At 44.1% G+C, this 21803-nt stretch overlaps 1 protein-coding gene across 1 annotated transcript in view; it reads left to right on the forward strand.

Moving 5' to 3' along the window:
* The window catches only part of LOC145347244 (rod cGMP-specific 3',5'-cyclic phosphodiesterase subunit beta-like), a 61262-nt gene that overhangs the window by 25251 nt on the left and 14208 nt on the right, over positions 1 to 21803 (forward strand). Inside the window, exons 6-15 of the mRNA XM_080195033.1 lie at positions 647 to 711; positions 803 to 869; positions 4613 to 4660; positions 6083 to 6232; positions 6343 to 6486; positions 9719 to 9784; positions 10830 to 10976; positions 13754 to 13861; positions 16541 to 16650; positions 17714 to 17801. Coding sequence (XP_080051159.1) covers positions 647 to 711; positions 803 to 869; positions 4613 to 4660; positions 6083 to 6232; positions 6343 to 6486; positions 9719 to 9784; positions 10830 to 10976; positions 13754 to 13861; positions 16541 to 16650; positions 17714 to 17801 — 993 coding nt within the window. The remainder of the gene's footprint in view (positions 1 to 646; positions 712 to 802; positions 870 to 4612; positions 4661 to 6082; positions 6233 to 6342; positions 6487 to 9718; positions 9785 to 10829; positions 10977 to 13753; positions 13862 to 16540; positions 16651 to 17713; positions 17802 to 21803) is intronic.

Genomic DNA, 21803 nt, shown 5'->3' on the forward strand with positions numbered 1-21803 from the left:
CATCAAGTATGGCTAACCAGGAGTCCCACCCACACTTACCATCTGTCATTGGTCTGTGGGAAGGATTTTGCAGGTTGACAACACACCTGTTATGAATGCACCTTCCTTGGCAAGCAAGTCCTGGAGTGGGACTTGAACTTCCAGCACAGAGGCAGGGACATTATCCACTGCACCACAAGGCCTCCAGGGAGACCTAGTGGGCATCTCAAAATGAAGATGTTCATGAAAAGGTGCAGATGGCGTATTTTAAAAGAAGGCCAAAAATTGCCAGGACCACAGTGTGGGGGGGAATGCATCCACATTTTGGGCGCGGGTTAGTCAGCCTTTGCCACCCTGAGATGGTCAAGTGCATCAGCATCTGATCATTTAGTACTTGTGTAGCACTGCTGAGCGGGTAGTCTTGCTGCTGGGAGCCCACCTCCAGGAAGAACCTATGGAGGCGGGAACATGACATGTTCCAAATTTCCATGTTCCCACCCATCTCCTGTGTCGGGTCTGAGAGAATTCCAGCCTCAGAAGGCAAGTGTCCAACCACCTCAGCCATGTCTGGTACCGCCACAGCAGGCTGTAAAGAGATTCCTATCAAATTATTATTATTACACGTTACATTTATTGACTGTTCATTGTGTATATTGTTATCTTGCAGGAAATAGTCTTTCACAAAATCATTGACTACATTCTACACGGAAAGGAGGAGATCAAAGTCATTCCGTAAGTTTTAAGCACCTCTCATTGAGTTATTTTCTCCCATGGGTAAAAGGCACAGTTGCACAACCTGTTCTTTTCTCTGTCTTTTCTTCAGGAGTCCACCTGCTGATCATTGGGCGTTGGTCAGTGGATTGCCAACGTATGTTGCAGAAACTGGCTTAGTAAGTTTTGGTTTCAGAGCCATTACAGAGTGAGGTAATTTTGTCTTGGAAAAGATCCGGAGGACAGGCTACGAGGATGAATCTTAGCTTATGGAACATTGCCCACTTAGAGTCATACAGTCATAGAAGTTGCAGCATGGAAACAGGCCCTTCAGCCTAGGTTGTCCATGCCGCCCAGTTTTTACCATTAAGCTAGTCCCAGTAGCCCATGTTTGGCCAATATTCCTCTGTACCAATCTTACCCATGTAACAGTCTAAATGCCTTTTAAAAGACAAAATTGTACCTGCCTCTACTACTACCTCTGTCAGCATGTTCCAGACACTCACCACCCTCTGTGTGAAAAATTTGCCCCTTTAGACCCTTTTGTATCTCTCCCCTCTCATACGTCCTCTAGTTTTACACTCCACTACCTTTGGAAAAACTTGTTGACTATCTACCTTATCTATGCTTCTCATTACTTTATAGACCCCCCCACCCACCCCGCCCCCCTACTACTGCTAAGTCTCCTATGCTCCAAGGAAAAATTTCTCAGTTTATCCAGCCTCTCCTTACAACTCAAGCCATCAAGTCCCGGTCGCATCCTAAATCTTTTCTGCGCTCTTTCTAGTTTCATAATATATTTTTTATAATAGGGTGACCGGAACTGTACACAGTATTCCAAATGAGGCCTTACCAATGTCTTGTACAATTTTAACAAGATGCTTTAACTCTTGTATTCAATGTTCTGACCAATGAAACCAAGCATGCCGAATGCCTTCTTCACCACTCTGTCCACCTGTGACTTCACTTTCAAGGAGCTATGAACCTGTACCCCTGGATCTCTTTGTCCTATAACTCTCTCCAACACCTTACCATTAACTGAGTAAGTCGATCTAGCAAAATTCATCACTTCACATTTATCTAAATTAATTAAACTCCATCTGCCATTCAAAGGGGGGCGGTTTAGAACGGAGTTGAGGAGGAACTTCTTCACTCAAAGGGTGGTGAATCTCTGGAATTCTCTGCCTGTTGAAGTGGTGGAGGCTGCCTCGCTCAATATTTTTAAGACACGGGTTGATAGATTTTTGATAGGCAAGGGGATTAAGGGTTATGGGGAGAGGGCGGGAATGTGGAACTGAGCCACGACAGATCAGCCATGATCTTATTGAATGGCGGGGCAGGCTCGAGGGGCTAGATGGCCTATTCCTGCTCCTATTTCTTATGTTCTTATGTTCACCCCACTGGCCCAATTGTTGAAAATCATGATGCAATCCTAGATAACCTTCACTGTCCACCATGCCACCAATCTTGGCATCATCTGCAAATTTACTAACCATAACTCCTCTGTTCTCATCCAAATCATTAATATAAATGACCAATAACAGTGGACTGATCCCTGAGGCACATCGCTGGTCACAGGTTTCCAGTTTGAAAAACAACCCTCTACAACCACCTTCTGTCTTCTGTCATCAAGCCAATTTTGTATCCAATTGACTAGTTTATCCTGGATCCTGTGAGATTTAACCTACCATGTGGTACCTTGTCAAAAGCCTTGCTACAGTCCACGTAGACAATGTTGACTGCACTGCCCTCACCTACCTTCTTGGTTGTCCCTACCAAAAACTCAATCAAATTCGTAAGACATGATTTTCTACTCACAAAGTCGTGCTGCTGTCCCTAATCAGGCCTTGCCTCTCTAAGTGCTTGTAGATCCTATCTCTCAGAATACCTTCTAAAAACTTACCTACTACAGATGTTAGGCTCACCGGCCTGTAGTTCCCAGGCTTTTCCCTGCAGCCCTCTTAAACAAAGACACAATATTTGCCACCCAATCTTCAACCACCTCACCTGGGGCTGTCAATGATTCAAATATCTCTGCTAGGGGACCTGCAATTTCCTCCCTAGCCTCCCACAATGTCCTGGGAAACACTTCAGCAGGTTCCGAGGACTTATCTATCTTGATGCGCTTTAAGATTCCAGCACCTCCTTCTCTGTAATATCTACACTCCTCAAGACATCACTATTTATTTCCCCAAGTTCCCTAACATCCATGCCTTTCTCAACAGTAAATACTGATGAGAAATATTAATTTAGGATCTCACCCTTATCTTGTGGTTCTGCACATAGGTGATCTTGTTGATCCTTAAAAGGCCCTACTCTCTCCCCAGTTATTCTTTTGCTCTTTATGTATTTGTCTTTGGGTTCTCCTTAGCGTTATCTGCCTAAGCAATCTCATGTCCCCATTTTGCTCTCCTAATTTCTCTCTCTACTCTGACATCTCTACACTGTTCAAGAGGTCCACTTGATCCCAGCTGCCTATGCATGTCACATTTCTATGTCATTGGGCTCGACTAAACTATTAATAAAGAATAGAAATCTCTGTCCAGTTGGCTCTGGCGACATTTGGTTGGGAGTGAGGGTGACCCTAATCAGTGGGTTGGTTTAGCTCAGTTGGCTGGAATGCAAAGCAATGCTAATAGCGTGGGTTTAATTCCCATACTGGCTGAAGCTATTCATGAAGACCCCACCTTCTCGATCTTGCCCTTTCCCTGAGGTGTGGCAATATTCCGGTCCCATCAAAGGGCAGAGTAGCATATGGTCATCTGGGCACTGGTGACGTTATCTTTTACCTTAATCAGTGATGTACTGATTGATAGCAAAGCAAGCTAGATGTCATTAGAGGTGCTGGTGCTTAGATATCCTGGTTCTATATCCAACACACAGCCAACACCATCCAGGCATTGAAAGTTGCCCTTGACTCTGATTCCTTTAAGGGTATTGAAGTGGCTAAAAGGCACAAGGCAATCCCACATTATCTTTCCTTCGTTGATGTGGAATTTCTCAATGGTGTGTATCCCTCAGATACTCCATCCAAAACCTCTGCCTCACTGCTAAAGGATCTCTCAGATGCTCCCACTGTGCCATTGTGCTCTGTGCTGGAGGGATCCCCTGTGTGGACTGCTCCTATACAATCACCTCAACATCCTCCTGGCCATCCTCTCCTGCTGTCAAATGGGACGGGGGGGGGGCATGCGCGGAGCCCAATAGAAAGTTACAGATCTCTGCGCCACTGGGGACCTGGGGGTGCATAAGCATGGCACAGGACAAGTGAATGTAATCATTTGTTAAGTACTTTTCTGGATTTCTGGGCTGGTTTTGATTTTTGAAGCCTGGAAGAAGCTACGTTTCAGGTACATGAGCAGAGGTTACAGGCTGGTCTTGCTATGCGGAGGGGGTTGTTCCTTCAATCGTACAACACTTCAGCACTAAATTCATGATTGCTGACTCCCCAGTGTGAAAGTGGCTGGGGAAACTGGACGACCCCCTTCCTGGCTCTTTTCCTGGAGTTTAGCCAAGACATCGATTGACAGATCCAGGAAGATGGGGCTGATTCCCCGGGATGTCCTGCTACCCTCTCTGCTCAGGTGGCCTTGGAGACGAATTATGCCAGTATATTGTAAGGCCTTTTGCGATGGCTGGGCATGGCCGGGTGTCCTACAGACACTGATAAAACATTATAATGTAGCTGGGAAGGGTGCCATTGCTTTCGTTGGGACATTTTGCTTTGGCTTGAGTTGAGTTTCTTTTAGTTTGATTGGAGCATGTCTGTTTTTTGGTTCCTCCGGTCGCAGAACTGGGATTGATATCTTGAAGTGTGTGGGCAATAATCATGCGGCCATGGGTAATACGTTCTCCCTCACCGCTCAGTCTCTCTTGACTTTAAAAGCTTTCTCTGAATGATTTTCCTGAATTGTCTTCACAGATCTGCAATATCATGAATGCAGCAGCAGATGAGACATTTACCTTCCAGGTAAAACACCCGTTAATTAACCCCCTGCATAATCCAACAACAAGAAATGGCAGAACTGTGATTGAGTTGTTCTGATCAGAATTCGATCTAATCTCGATAGGGAACAAACATCAGCAATATTACTGTACTTTAAGTGTATGGAACCAGGGCAAACCAGTCCAAAAAGAATGGGTAAAATGTTAAATATTGAAAGGCAAATCTACTCCCTACAAAGTACGTGAATGGAGGCCACAAACAGTTGAAGACAACTTTGGGAGTGGAGTGGGCCAGAGGCGAGTGGTGGGGTGGAGTAGGAAGGAACAGAGTCAAGAGGAGTGGAACAGAGTGAAGGGAGGAGGGGCACAGGCAAGTGGAGCGAGGAGGGCGCAGAGTGGAGTGAGGAGAGTGGAGAGTAGGGTGAGGAGGATGCAGAGTGGAGTGGAGAGGGTGCAGAGTGGAGTGAGGAGGGTGCAGAGAGGAGTGAGGACGGTGCAGAGTGCCATGAGGGGGATGCAGAGTGGAATGAGGAGGTTGCAGAGTGGAGTGAGGAGGTTGCAGAGTGGAGTGAGGAGGGTGCAGAGTGCGGTGAGGGGGGTGCAGTGTGGAGTGAGGAGGGGCAGAATGGAGGGGGAGGGTGCAGAGTGAAGGGGGAAGGTGCAGAGTGGAGTGAGGAGGGTGCAGAGTGCGGTGAGGGGGGTGCAGTGTGGAGTGAGGGGGTGCAGTGTGGGGAGGGTGCAGAGTGGAGTGAGGAGGGGCAGAATGGAGGGGGAGGGTGCAGAGTGAAGGGCGAAGGTGCAGAGTGGAGGGGGGGGTGCAAAGTGAAGTGGGGAGGGTGCAGTGTGGGGAGAGCGCAGATGGAGGGGGAGGATGTAAAATGGAGGGAGGAAGTTGCAAGGTGGAGTCGGGAGGGTACAGAGTGGCGTGAAGAGGGTGCAGGCTGGGGTGAGAGGATGTAGAGTAGAGAGGGGAGGGGGAGAGTGTGGTGGGGAGGGTGCAGAGTGGAGGGGGGGATGTAGAGTGGTGTGAAGAGGGTGCAGAGTGGGGTGGGCTGGGGTGTTCTTCTGAATTCTATGTGGTCTCATCTTGAGATACTTGCATCTTAGTTTCTATTTTATCACAGCATCAACAATATCAGCAACTATTTGCATTTATATAGCATCTTTAATACTGCAACAAAAACCCAAAGTACTTAAGTAACAGGAGTTTGTTGGATTGAGTGAACTTTTGTTGTGATGTCCCTCTCCCCAGCGCATTGGGTAATGGTCTGTCACAGGGCACCTGAATTGTGCTGCACAGACCCTTTGCCCCGCTGTAGATCATTACTTCTTTGTGTGGGATTGGGTGTGGAACAGCAACCTCTGAGTGGTCCCCAGACACATGGGAAAGGGCAAGTTATGTTTTCATGTACTGATTGAATGACAAACTTCAATTCAATCTATTCAGACAGAACCCTTGGATAGCTTTGGATGGACCATCAAAAATGTCCTTTCGATGCCAATAGTAAATAAGAAGGAAGAGATTGTTGGAATTGCCACATTTTACAACAGGAAAGATGGAAAACCTTTTGATGAAATGGACGAAGTTCTTATGGAAGTAAGAGATGCACTCTTTATTCTTATTCACCCAAGCCAATTCAAAAATTATCGACCCAGTGCTCACAGACTAGAGTCTCATCCTCTTTTGCCTCTTGTCTCTCCCCCCAGTCCTTGACCCAGTTCCTTGGCTGGTCTGTTCTCAATACAGATACCTATGATAAAATGAACAAGCTGGAAAACCGGAAAGATATTGCTCAGGGGATGGTGCTATATCATGTCAAGTGCAGCAATAATGAAATTCAGAATATATTGGTATGTCTTTGCCTGAGAAATGGAACCATTGTTTTTGTTTTAAAGAAAAAGGAAGTATTTTTGTGTGCATTTGCAGGTATGGATGGTCCAGGTGGGTGTATGTGTGAATGTGCGTGTGTGTTAAGAGTGTGTTTGTGTGTGTGATAAAGAGAGAGGCTCCACAATAATCGTCAAATCCATTGTCCCACATTGTTGCCAGGCAGCATTCCAATCTGGTCTGCTACTGTGAGCAAATTATATGGTTTATCAAATGCTTAATCTGGAACGCAACGTCAATTGAAACTGTTACCATTCACAACACGTAGAGCCAAGGCAGCGAATGAATGATGTAACTCTCTGGCCAATCAACATGTGTAACAATGGTGATAATAGAGTGGTAGCAAACTATACTGAATGCAACCATTGTACCTGGTTACCAACCATTTACAGATAAAAGGGCAAACTGCTCCTGTTATGGCTCGCAGCACTTTGTTAGACTTATGCATTGAGAGCAAAGCTGTAGCTATAGATTCAAAGGTTTAACCTAATTTTAATCTGTGCTTGCATACAGCAAAGGGTTTGGGCTGGCAGCATTGCCTGGCAATCGGTCCTTACACATGCCACATTAAACACAGGAGTTACTCTAAAGTCCCAGCCTAATTTCTGGTTGCAGTTGTCAGCTTTGAATTGCTTTGGAAATGCTTGCTACTTGACTGGAGCTATTCTGGTACTAAGTGCTCCTTGGGCAGGTATTATTCTCTCTGTCACATATCAAAATGATCAACAGTGAGAGGGACACAATTCAGGATTTTAGATTTATTCTACTTCACAATGCATCTAAACATATTACCTGGCTGCCCCGCAGCATAGAAATAATCATCAAATAACAAATTGTACAATATTTATCAATAATTGTATGATAATAAATCACACTTGTGATGCAAACAATTCTAAAGGAACTAATCACCCCAGTCATACTCTCTTCTACCTTCTTCCATCAGAAAAAAATACAAAAATCTGAGATCATGTACCAAACGACTCAAGAACAGCTTCTTCCCTGCTGCTGTCAGACTTCTGAATGGACCTACCTTATATTGAGTTGATCTGTCTCTACACCCTATCTATGACTGTGACACTACATCTGCACCCTCTCCTTTCCTTCTCTCCTATGTACTCTATGAATAGTACGTTTTGTCTGTATAGTGTGCAAGAAACAATCTTCTTCGCTACATCTCAATACATGTGACAATAATAAATCAAAGTTGGAATCACTTTTTCACTATGGCTTTTCATCAACTATATAAATAATTGGCTTTCAGGAATTGGAGCTGGCAGGGGGGGGGTGGCTTGATATCAATTTAGGGACATGGGGACAAAAATGGACCATTAAAATCCCTCAAGTCTGTTTCACCATTTAATTAGATCATGGACAATCTGTACCACAGTTCCCCCGTCTTAAACCCATATTTCTACATACCCTTCCCTAATAAAAATCTATGGATCTCAACCTTGAAATCTCCGGTTGTTCCTGTGTCCACAACCTTTGGAAGAGTACATGGGGTGTTGATGGCTGAGTGCTTTTATCGCTAAACTATTAATCCAAAAATTCAACTAATGTTCTGTGACCCAAGTTCAAATCGTACCAGGGCAAATGGTGGAATTTGAATTCAATAAGATAATATCTGGAATTAAGAATCCACTGATGACCATGAAATCATTGTCAGAAAAGCCCAACTGGTTCACTAATATCCTTTAGGGAAGGAAATCTGCCATCCTTTACTGGCCTGGCCTACATGTGACTCCAGAGCCACAGCAATGTGGTTGACTCTCAACTGCCCTCTGAAATGGCCGAGCAAGACACTCAGTTGTATCAACAGCACCTTCTCAAGGGCAAGTAGGAATGGGCAATAACTACAGGCCAGCCAGAGACACCCATGTCCCATGAATGAATATATTAAAAAGACTTGACTTTTTCTGTTCTTTGTGTGAACACCTTATTTCTGAATTCCGTCCTAATGGGCTTAGTTCTAATTTTAAGATTGTGCCCCCTTGTTATATTGGTCTTTCCCCCATCAGAGGAAATATTTCTCTGTATTAACCCTATATCCTTTTATAATCTTAAACATCGCTTTTAGAACCCTCTTCATCCTTCCAAACTCAAAGAAGTACAAGCCAGGTATATGCAACCTGTCCTCAATTAGACGCTCTATTTCCAGCATGCCAAACTTGTGCACACTCACTTCCTGATGTGTGGCACCCAGATCCGGGCAAGGTTTGGTCAAGGTTTTATAAAACACACAGAAACTCACAGAGTTTCACAGTAACTTCATTGCAGTGTTAATGTAAGCCTTACTTGCGACTAATAAATAAGCTTTACTTTAAAACTGTAGCATAACTTCCTCATTTTTTTAATCAGCTCCTTTGAGATGAAGGACAATACTCCATTAGCCTTTTTGGTTGCTTTTTGGCACCAACTTTAAATGTTGTGTTCATCTGGGCTCTTAAACCCTTTTGCTTTTTCAATAATTTCTAATTTTTTACCAGGTAGAAAATATTCATATTTATCATTCTTGAGTTTGAAGTGGATGACCTTGCACTCATACATGTTAAACTAATCTGCTTGTTGTATCCATTCATTTGTCTATGTCCCCTCTGTAAATCCCTAATGCCATCCATTGTGCCTCCGCATTCAGTATAATTTGCAAATGTGGATGTACCACTCTCCATTCCTGTAAAGTCGTGAGTAGACATGGTGATATGTTGAAGGCCCAAAACAGATTGCTGGGGAGCATCACTAGTCACATCTTGCCAATCTGAGCACCTATCTTTTATTCCCAATTACCATACCTCCCAGGGCCAATCTGCCTAAACTGCACATCTTTGGACACTAAGGGGCAATTTAGCATGGCCAATCCACCCAACCTGCAGATCTTTGGATATTAGAGGGCTATTTAGCATGGCTAATCCACCTAATGTCCACATTTTTGTCACTCGGGCAATTTAGCACGGGCAACCCACCTAACCTAATCTTTGGAGTGTGGGAGCAAATCAGAGAACCCAAAGGAAATCCAGGCAGACATTGGGAGAGTGTACAAATTTCACACTACCAAACACACTAATTCAGGATCATATTATAAATGCACAAGGAGATGTAAAAAAAAATTTCCATAACAGTAAGATCTAGGTGAATGTTTTTCGCTGTTAATCAGAATGTACTTACTTGAGTCACTAATAAACCTCTCTTTGTTACCAGCCAACAAGGGAAGTGTTTGGAAAAGAACCCAATGAATGTGAAGAGGATGAACTACAGGAAATATTGGTAAGATTGTTTCAATCCACTGCATTCCAAAATTGGACCAATGCGACAAAATGGCATTTGCATCACAAATAAGTATTGAACAACTTCTCGGTAATTGTTTAGTTGTACAGGACTTGAGTATAGTGAAAAACAATCAAAGCTTTTCATTTTGCACTCATCAGGACAGATGCAAGGATGCCAAATTTCAAAGGGAACCACAATTTGTACTGCAGGAGCAAAGAGTGCTGATTGGTTAGCTGGCCAGCTTTGATTGGTCATGAAAAAGGCACTAGGGAGCCAGTGTTCTCCAAGCTTTTATTTAACTCAATCAAAAGTCATAATGCCTGACCATATTCTTTACTGAAAACCCCAACTTAATGAGCACAGGATATCTACATGCTAGGCCACACGTGTGCACTGCCAGTCCTTTAGCAATTCTGATCCAATTGGTGGGTGGCTCAGAGACTTCTCATCCTCTGACCTTCTCTCCCTCCTTATAGGTAAACACTTACTTAAGATTCTTAGCAGCTCTCTCCACAGCATCAAGACTGCGATCACCGTAAGAGAGAGCAAAAATCTTCTTCAACTCTAGTTGCTGTCTACAAAGTTCTTCACCAATAAATGGTTCAGCAATCTTCATCAGCATTGCTATAACAAACGATATAAGGTTTTCTTGATGAACAAGTATAATATTTAGTGAGGATACAAATCATTTCATGACTTAATTAGATACAGTGACAAAATAGACATCATTATTATATAGATCTGTCACTCATCTTTACTATTTGCTCACAGTGTAAATAGTAAAATTGATATTTAATGACCATGTGGATATTTTATGCAGTGGTAAGTGTGTAGATTTTTCTATGAATTACAGTCAGGCACTTGTGATGAAAAGTGTGCTGCTTGAAGTATACAGTAAGAGATAACTCTACAATCTGCCTTTATAAATCTATTTTTCCATTCTAAGGATGTTAGCTGAGCATGATGCTGCAGTCACATGTTCATTTTACATTTGCACTGATAACGTTGAGGTTAATTAATTCAGCATCTTCTTATCTTCCAGAGCCAGCAACTCCCACGAGCTGAGGACTTTAATCTTTATGAATTCAGCTTTAGCGACTTGGAACACACTGAAATGGATCTTGTGAGATGTGGCATTCAGATGTATTATGAGTTAAAAGTTGTGAACAAATTCCATATTCCACGCGAGGTAGGTTTATGCCATGTTATGAGTAAGGAAATACCAGGACGTACAACACCAGGTGATTCAAGGGCTCTCCAAGTGTCACCAGATTCTAGAAATAAATTGTATCAAGACTATTGAATAAACCGAACCAACCACGACACCTTCCTCCTCCGCCCTCTTCCCTGAAAGAAGATGAGCTGAATTTTGCAGGCTGGCAGATGGAAAGGCTGGCAAAATGTTGAGGGAGGATACCAGGGGGAAGGGTTGGCCCCTCATCTTCCTACTGCCATGGTATATTGCAAACTTGGCGACATGGCTGTCCACTTGGCAACCAATTAAGCCATTTAAGCGGCCAATATGGGTCACATCCTGCTCCTACTGGCATTCTGCCATGTTGAGAGACCCACCAGTAGGGGGATTGCCAGACAAACCCTGCTGGCCTTGCAGTAGGTTCTGGAAAGGGGTCGTCCTTCTTGATGGGCACTTCATGGGAACAACACCATCCAGCCCCAATCCCACCACAGAAACCATGGTGCTGCTCCAACACGATTCTTCCTCCCCCACTCTCCCCCCTGATTCCCAGGGTCTCCCGGCCTGGCTCCCCATCTAACTTGTATGCCTTCGAGGGTGCCCTCTCCTTGAAGCTGCATCTCCAGACATGGCCACCACTGGCCTAATTGCTGGCCCTCTGCTTGGGCCTCTTGGGCTTGGGCCACCATCCATAATTTTACGGCAGCTCCAGCCTCTTAATTGGCTGTTGCCCTCGGATTCCGATTCCTACTTTCAGGCCTGGTAGCTTGACTTCTTCATCATCAAGAAAATGCAAGCCAATGAGTGGGATTTTCCAGTTGCATTTGCCTCAGAACTGGAAAATCCCACCTAAGGTTAATGGACCTTTGTGCGGGTCCACCCCCCGCCCGCTACAATTCCCGTGGCCGACAGCTTGGGAGAATCCAACCCAATCCCTGAGATCCTAAATCTGCCATTTAACTGGCACTGTACTGGGTAATTTTTTAAGTAAATTTTTGTTTAATTTTAAAGGATTTTGGTGTGGTTCAGGCAGATAAGAGTGTGTCTGATTTAACCATGCAGACCAGGAACGTTCAAACTGGATTGAAGTTATTATATACTGAGTCAGATGACTTCTAACCGATTAATATGTTAGAGAGGGGGAGATAGCCATAGCCTGACACCTGATCACTTAGCTACCGAACTTGCTGCATCTGGGATTTAAACCAATAGGGAAATGGTATTAAGAAAGCCACTGGGAATCGTAACGGGCGGGAGCGGACCATAGAAAAATCTATTGACCTCAGGCAGGATTTTCTGGTCTTGGGTTGGGAGCGGCTGGAGATCAGTAACCAGATGACACAGGCTTAAGGAAATTGTTGAAAGACCCAGAGGGGAGATGGGAATTTCTTTTATGCGGAGAGTTGCTGGGATTGGGAATGCGCTGTTTCGATGGGGGTAGTGGAAGAAGATTCAGTAGTAATACTCCAAAGGGATTTGAATAAATTCTTGAAGGGAGATGATTGGATGGGGATGAGCAAGGTGTGGGACTCATTTTAATATCTCTTCCAAAGAGCTGCTTGGACAGAAATGCTTTATTATGCACTATATCGTTCTGATGATTCAGGAGTTTATTTATTAGTATCACAAATAGGCTTACATTAACACTGCAATGAAATTACTGTGAAAGTCCCCTAGTTGCCACACTCCAGCGCCTATTTGGGTACATTGGGGGAGAATTTAGTTTGGCTAATGCGTCTAACCAGCACGTCTTTCAGACTGTGGGAGGAAACCAGAGCAGCTGAAGGAAACCCATGCAGACACGGAGAGAATGTGCATACTCCGCCCAGACAGTGACTTAAGCCCAGAACTGAGTCCAGGCCTGTAATGCATTTGAGGCGCATTTCCTCTCCCTCTCATTTTTGAGTTTCAATATTATAAACTGCAAAAGAACCTTTCCTGGGTCAATCTGGTTGTAAACATATACCCAGTAGACGGAAACAAATGTTTTATAGTGACTGGAGATAATAAACCATTATATTATTATCAAAGATGGTTAGGATTTCCCTTTAATCCAACAGTTCTATGCCAATTTTTCCTGATGCCAACCTTTTCATTACTCGATTGTTATTTTTAAAATGTAATTCAAATTCTGAGATTTCCATGGCAGGATTTGAACTCACTAGTGCCATAGTGCCATTGTTCCATTATAGACTGTCCAGAAGTGAGCAAAATTGAGGATGCACAGTGGCACAGTGATTAACACTGCTGCCTCAAATGCACCAGGGGCATGAGTTCGATTCCCAGCTTGGGTCACTGTGCGCAGTCTGCACGTTCTCTCCGTGTCTGCGTGGGTTTCCTCCGGGTGCTCCGGCTTCCTCCCACAGTCCGAAAAACGTGCTGGTTCGGTGCATTGGCCATGCTAAATTCTCCCTCAGTGTGCCCGAACAGGCGCCTGAGTGTGGCAACTCGGGGATTTTCACAGTAACTTCACTGCAGTGTTAAGGTAAGCCTACATGTGACGCTGATAAATAACCTTAAATTTAATTGATATTTGATTCAAATGTTCCTCCCTAGTTGATATGTAATGCTTCATCTATGGCTGCCATATGATTAACGGGGGGGTGAGGGGTTGGAGGGAGGACCAGGGGCAAAGGGATTTTCACCAAGAGCTGCATTGTGCCACGTTATCCTCTGATCTTATTTTCCTTTAACTGTCAAAAATAATTCATTTTATCTGACGCCTCGCTCATTCTCCTGCAATGACAAACTGTCCTTTGGATATTTGACAGGTGCTAGTCAGGTTTGTGTACTCGTTAAGTAAAGGATACCGAAAAATAACCTACCACAACTGGCGGCATGGATTCAACGTTGGACAAACCATGTTCACTCTTTTGATGGTGAGACTGTTGTCTCAAAGGTCTGAGTTTCTAAATCTGTGTTCATGTTATGAATCCTGTTCTCACTTTTTTTAAGGGATATGCTGGCATCTATAATTAAAGGAAACTGTTGGAATTCTATCTTGCCTTTCTTCCTCTCCCTCTCATTTTTGAGTTTCAATATTATAAACTGCAAAAGAACCTTTTCCGGGTCAATCTGGTTGTAAACATATACCCAGTAGTTGGAAACAAATGTTTTATAGTGACTGGAGATAATAAACTATTGTATTAGTATCGAAGATGGTTAGGATTTCCCTTTAATCCAACAATTCTATGCCAATTTTTCCTGATGCCAACCTTTTCATTACTCGATTGTTACTTTCAAAATGTAATTCAAATTCTCAGATTTCCATGGCAGGATTTGAACTCACTATCTCCGCTCTATTCACCTCGATAATCATGAATTAAAACAGAATGTGCTGGAAATTCTCAGCTGCCCAGGCAGTGTCTGTGGAGACAGAAACATAGGTAGGCCTGGACTTTTGCTGCCATAGAGGGATTTTTGCCACTATCATGGGGAAAATCCCAGAAATGGCCAGAAATTTGAAGTCCTGCCCCCCGAACCTGCCATTTTCCACCTTCGCGGGACTGGAGTTGGGCCGGGTTCATGCAGATATGATTTTCAGAGGCAGCTGCCAATTTAAATCATCAGTTGCTTCCATTGAAGTGAAATTTTGGCAGAACAGAGAGTGTGGAATCCAGAGTATACAGGATAGAAGAGATAAGAGGAGGTCTGAAATTGGTGGATCTGTTTTGGATAACCAAGATATGCTTTGGTGAGGTAAAGTGCACTTTGGACAAGGTCTTGGGACACTTTTTGGAGAAGTAAAGCACTTCTTGGGATTGTTAAGAGTAAACATGATTATATACTTTCTAAGCACAAAATAATTGGAACTGTCAAGCTGCCACAGAGCTGTCCAGCTGTCAATGAACTGTCCCAATATCAAGGAAATGTTCAGGAGCTGTGAAATTTGTCAATAGAGACAGAGAACCTGTCAAAGCTCTGTCCAAGGATATTGGGTAAGTTGGCATGCAGAGGGCAAGGGCAAAGTAGGATGCAAAGGTTGGCATGAGTTGGCAATAATTTGGTAAGGGAGTATGTGGGAAATACGGTAGGTAAAGGAGCACTAAGTTGGCATTGGGATATGAGGGCCATGGGGTGAATAGAGGGGCACTAGATTGGCATGGATGTACAGAAAAAAACAGAGATGGATATAGGAGCATTAAGTCAGTATAGGGAATATGGGTGGGTGGGGTGACATAGGTGGCATAGTTTGACATGGATTGGGCAGGGAGTATGTGTCAGAGGGTGAGGTCTGGAGGATTGTTTGTTTTATTATTATTTTTGATTTATCTAAACACAGTGCCAGAGCCCAAAGGCTGGCCTTGCACCCAGCCCATGTCTGCACCCGGCAGCCCCAGAGTGAAGATGATCATGCACATTTGAAGCACAAAATCATTGGAAATGCCAAGCTGCCAAAGAGCTTGTTAGGCTGTCAAGGAACTGTCAAGATATCAAGGAAATATTATGGACTCACTCCGACTCCTATTTCAGCCCACTCTCCTTACCACCACCCCACAACCTGCTGGCAGATAAGAAATCTCCCGACTTATTGAACCTGACCTGGGGACAAAAACCTGGTTAAGTTGATGACTTGCCTTCACTAAGCTGAAGTTTCAATTCTGTTTCTCCATTGATGCTACCTGACCTGCTGAGCATTTCCAGCATTTTCTGTTTTCATTTTGGATTTCCAGTATTTTTGGCTTCAGACCCTCTAGATTATTAGCTCAAAGTCAGAACCTATAGATTACCTCATTATCCAAATCAGGCTTCTGTGATACATCTTTGAGATATTTTCCTACATTAAAAGCATTACATATATCTAAGTTGTTGATGAGTCTGCCAACTCCAGCAAGAGATTGACTAGGTGAGGATTGTTTTCTCTGGAGTTCAGATGAATGAGGGGGGGGTCTCATAGGGACTTATAAAATTCTCACAGGATAAGACAGGGTAGATGCAGGGAGGATATTCCCAGTGGTGGGGATGTCCAGAACCAGGGGTCACAGTCTGAGAATTCGGGGTAGACCATTTAGGATGGAGATGAGAAGATATTTCTTCACCCAAAGAGTGATGAGCCTGTGGAATTCATTACCACAGGAAGTAGTTGATGCCAAACATTGAATGTAATCAAAAGGTGGCTGGATATAGCACTTGGGGTCAATGGGATCAAAGGTTATGGGGAGAAAGCAGGATTAGAATACTGAGTTGGATGACCAGCCATGATGGTAATGAATGGTGGAGCAGGCTTGTCGGGCAAATGGCCTCCTACTGCTTCTATCTTCTATGTTTCAATGTTTCTGGAGCAGACAACCCCAACTATTATAGCACTCAGTTAATATAAGTGGGCTAATATCCGAAGGTGTGTACACTGCAGCATAGCTGACATCTATCCTGCCATTTGTATGCGTGTAAGAAGCTACTGCTTTACAGAGCCATCATTTCCGATTACTGTTTGGAAATATCTGTTGATCAGTAAATTTGCAATGTTCCGATCAGGGAGCCGCTGTAAGATGCATTAATACAGCCTACGCTGTAGTGATCGGTTGCACTAAACCTGACAGTTTTCTTTGTATTTGCAGACAGGTAAATTGAAACGCTATTACACAGACCTGGAAACGATGGCCATGGTAACTGCTGGACTCTGCCACGATATTGATCACAGGGGCACCAACAACCTGTATCAAATGAAGTAAGTTCTTAAGAAGTGGAAGCTCGCCTTCTTTAATTAAGCTGTCATTGGTAAATATAAAAACACATGAGCAATACACCTCCAAAAGGTCTGAGGATGCAGGCTAGGCTGTTTAGGACAATTCTCTGTACAATTTACCTCTATCTTTGTTGTAATGTTGTTTTTGAAATGTCTCCATTCACTAGGCTGACTGGGTTGGGGTTTGAGTAAAGTCGTAAAGTTTTAATTTGATTGAGTAGTTGTGGAATGCTACATGAGACACTTTCTTTCCTTTACGTTCATTCTGAATTGTAGAAGCAGATACATTTGGGGCTTTCAAAAGGCAATTGGATATGCACGTTGGTGGGAAAAGAGTGATTTGGGATTAGCTGAGTTGCTCTTCCAGAGAGTTGATGGCCCAAATGGCCTCTTTGCTGTTTTGATTTGATTTATTATTGTCATGTGTATTAACATACAGTGAAAAGTATTGCTTCTTGCGCACTATACAAACAAGGCATAATGTTCATAGAGAAGGAAATGAGAGTGCAGAATGTAATGTTACAGTCGTAGCTAGAGGGTAGAGAAAGATCAACTTAATGCAAGGTAAGTCCATTCAAAAGTCTGACAACAGCAGGAAAGAAGCTGTTCTTGAGTCAGTTGGTACGTGATCTCAGATTTTGTATCTTTTTCCCGATAGAAGAAGGTGGAAGAGAGAATGTCCGGGGTGCGTGGGATCCTTAATTATGCTGGCTGCTTTGCCGAGGCAGTGGGAAGTGTAGACAGAGTCAATGGATGGGAGGCTGGTTTGCGTGATGGATTGTGATGTAACCTTGCTCTGATTCAATGGAGAATCTGTTTTTGGAAATGTAGAAATACTCAGAGCAAAGCTACACCTGGATAAGTGGTCCACTTGCACTTTCTAAAAGACATTTCACCCTTTTTACTATCATCTTGTGACATTATTGTTGGAGAGAGGCAATAAGGCATTTCTGGAACTACATGTCTGTTTAATTCAGGTTTCTTTGCAAACTCGTTGTAGTCTATGGCAATGAATGTTTGTAATTGTCAATTTATCTGTCATCAGATCCCAGCACCCACTGGCAAAACTACACGGCTCTTCAATTATGGAACGCCATCACTTGGAGTTTAGCAAGACCTTGCTTGCCGATGAGGTGAGACTCTGCGTGGGCTTCCCTGATTGGATAAAGCCCTCTTACTAATCCCAGCACTATGGTGAACCGATAAACAGAAACAAACACTTTATCCAGAATAAAGCTTTGGGTGAAATAAAACATCTGAGCCGAGCAGTAGGTGAAATGAAAAGAGAAAACGCTGGAAAATCTCAGCAGGTCTGGCAGCATCCATGAGCAGAGAAAAGAGCTGATGTTCCGAGCCCAGATGACCCTTCTGTCAAAGCTATAATTTATATAGTAGGTGAAATGCATCTTGGCTGGTTACAAAAACGGGTGATGACCCACTGGCGTCTCCTTTTACATGCGTCTGACTTTATTTCTGCTGAGTGTGAAATAAATTTCACTCCCTTAGCACCAACAGAAGAAATAAAAGTGAAAAACTCATGGGACTGAAGGGACGTTTTAAATCGTGTGATATTTGAAATTGGGATTCTATATGGGCTTAATGTGCCTTTAGTGGTAAATAATGGCAGATTCAATGAGGCGAAGGGCCTTGTTGCACTGTATAGGTGGTATTTTACAGCCTCACTCATCCCCAAACCATAAAATCCTGCCCAAGGCCAATGGCGCTTCCCATTGTCCATGCCTCGCCCGCTCCAATTCCGGCAGGTAGGGTGGTAGGATTTAGCCATATGATTCTATGACATAAATAAAGATAAAAATAAAAACACAATTCTGGAAATGTGAAACACAAACATGTGCAAATCAACTTTTTTTGTCCCTGCGTTTGTTTGTTTCCCACCGTTTAGATTTTTTGCATTGCTCCCTGAGCTAGATAGAGTATAAGTGATGTCAAGAGAATGTTTTTCACCCAGAGGGTACTTGGGGTTTGGACAGTTCTGAGGATGAATTATGGGATGAGATGTGAGATCTAGCCCATGTGTCAGCTAATGCAGGTATAATCATAAGAACATAAGAAATAGGAGCAGGAGTAGGCCATCTAGCCCTTCGAGCCTGCCCCGCCATTCAATAAGATCATGGCTGATCTGTCGTGGCTCAGTTCCACATTCCCGCCCTCTCCCCATAACCCTTAATCCCCTCGCTTATCAAAAACCCATCAACCCACGTCTTAAAAATATTTAACGAGGTAGCCTCCACCACTTCAACGGGCAGAGAATTCCAGAGATTCACCACCCTTTGAGTGAAGAAGTTCTTCCTCAACTCCGTTCTAAACCGCCCCCCCTTTATCTTGAGGCTGTGCCCCCTAGTCCTACTGTCCTTTCTGAGCGGGAAGAGTCTCTCCACCTCTATCCTATCCATCCCATTCATCATCTTATATGTCTCAATGAGATCTCCCCTCATTCTTCTAAACTCTAACAAGTACAAGCCTAGTTTATTCAGCCTCTCCTCATAGCTCAACCCCCTCAACTCCGGCATCAGCCTGGTAAACCTCCTCTGCACTCCCTCCAAGGCCAAAATATCCTTGCGTAAGTACGGCACCCAAAACTGCACACAGTACTCCAGCTGCGGCCTCACCAATGCCCTATACAGCCGCAGCAAGACCTCCCTACTTTTATATTCAAATTGGGCTGCTCCCTGCTCCCAGTCACAGACTCACTGGTAACCAGGCAAGCAAGGTTTCAGGGTTCATTGTGCGTGAAAGCACAAGGTCGAAAAGACTAGGTGGAGAGGATACTGGATGAAACAGAACTGAAACCTTGAAGGTGAGAGAAGAAAAGATCAAAAGGACAATTTTAACCCTGCCCACACACCAGGAATCAGGCAGGCTTTTGGCGCACCAATGCCTTGACCCCCCCCTCCGCACCCCCCCCCCCCCCCCCCACTTTCTATTGACTTTTGTAATCTATTCTAGTGAGCCTTTTGATGCCTGCCTGAAACCTGAGGGATTCCTATTTAAAGATTCGCATGTGTTGGGATGTATTGGAAGACACCTGGGATTTTAGTGAGTGTTAGATATCATTGAGCTTAAAAGGGTGATTGGCATAAAAGGGGTCCATAGAACCTGTATATTTATGTATATTATTATGTATTATTCCTCATGATACCGGAATTAGTTTTGAATGAACCATGACATTAATTCCTGTTTCAAAATTGCTAAGCATGGCTTTGTTCTTTCAAAAATTATGAACGATAATTTAAATGACCTGAAATGGATTGTGCTGTGTTTATAATTTAGGAAACTTGTTAAATTTGCTGCTACTTGCAAATCAACTTTTTTTGTCCCTGCATTTGTTTGTTTCCCACCGTTTAGATTTTTTGCATTGCTGACTGAGCGAGATAGAGTATAAATGATGTCAGGAGAATGTTTTTCACCCAGAGGGTGCTTGGGGTTTGGAACAAACTTCCCGATTGAGGTATTCAATGGGAATTGGATTTCTATTGGTCTTTTGGCTAAGATCAAGGGTTGCCGGATCAAGCCCAATATAGGGTGCAGTGCCTCATCCTGTCAACTTGAATATTGTTTGTCTCTCTCCTGGGGACCACGAATTGGATTCAGTTAGCTTTTGAATTTGGTTTTTGGAGCAAGCAAGGAATGGATTTGGGTTTGCCCGGTCCATTCTGAACTATTGCTTTGTAATTTTAAGAATGGAGTGAAAGTTCTTTTTTTCAAAATTGAAGTGCTATCTGAAGGTGTGAGGTTACGGCGATTAGGCAGGGGAGTGGGGCTAGGTAGAATGCTCTTTCAGAGACAGTCCCTGCAGACGGCCCGAATGGCCTCCTTCTAAACAGTCTGCAATTCAAGCCTCATCCCACTGCTGCATAATAGGAGAGACCCATGTCAAACATCCAGCCTGTGTGTGCCGGTGGAGGACAAGGGGGCGTCCTTAATGGTCCATGGCCTATCAGACCGCTCCTCGCAAAGTGTAACACCGACCCTTCCTGCATTTCTACTATAGCCCTCCATCCCCTTGCGCCACACCCACCTCCCACTTCCCTAGCCAAGGCCTGCCAGCGTGTCCCTGGCAAGACCCCAGACCCATAACAGGTCCTGCCTCCAGTGCAGCTTGCTTTTCTATAGGGCTTGCTGTAATACTGGCAATAACTGGGGCTCCCAGTGGGAAGCTGTGAGCCTCTGGCTGGAGGTCTCCGAGGAGGGACTTCCGAATGCTGAGGGGTGGAAACCCTGCCCCAAGTTATCTAACGACCATCCAGAGCTGGGGCATGCTCTCTCCGACTTTCTAGTTGGGTTGGGGAAAGTGATCGTAGTGTCCCATTAAATCCAGCACATGACTTTCACATCTGAGCGTGTGCATAGACAACCTGTTTACACAGCTCAGCCAGTAAAGCTCCTGAACCAGTGTTAGGAGATGCACAAAAATGGCAGAAATCAACTCTTCCCATCATTCTCTTCCATGCACTTGGCTCAGTTGAGAAGAGTCTTGGCTTTGATTCAGCAGCTGTTGCACTGCAGACCCATTGAACTGACTGGAACTTCAGCGCAGTCCCTAAAACCTCAACGCAGTCCCGAAAACCTTAGCACAGTCCCTGAAACCTTAGCGCAGTCCCTAAAACCTCAGCACAGTCCCTAAAACCTCGGCACAGTCCCTAAAACCTCAGCACAGTCCCTGAAACCTTAGCGCAGTCCCTGAAATCTCAGCGCAGTCCCTGAAATCTCAGCGCAGTCCCTGAAACCTCAGCGCAGTCCCTGAAACCTCAGCGCAGTCCCTGAAACCTCAGCACAGTCCCTAAAACCTCGGCACAGTCCCTGAAATGTCAGCACAGTCCCTGAAATCTCGGCACAGTCCCTGAAATCTCAGCACAGTCCCTGAAACCTCAGCGCAGTCCCTGAATTGTTACAATGTCAGAGATATTGGTGAGACTTTGAATGGCTGCTCCTCATGACAGTGTAAGGTCCCATTAAAGAACAGCAAAAAATGGCTATGGCCGATACCTCTCCCTTAACCAACACCGGCATCAGTGAAATGGTTATCCATCTCATTTCTGAGAGCAAAACGGCTGACATTGTCATCCAAAAAATAGCAGAAACCACACTTCACACTGGCCAATTCCACATGAAGG

The sequence above is a fragment of the Carcharhinus amblyrhynchos genome, chromosome 1, assembly GCF_965287045.1.
Source record: "Carcharhinus amblyrhynchos chromosome 1, sCarAmb.v2.hapA, whole genome shotgun sequence".
NCBI lineage: Eukaryota > Metazoa > Chordata > Chondrichthyes > Carcharhiniformes > Carcharhinidae > Carcharhinus > Carcharhinus amblyrhynchos.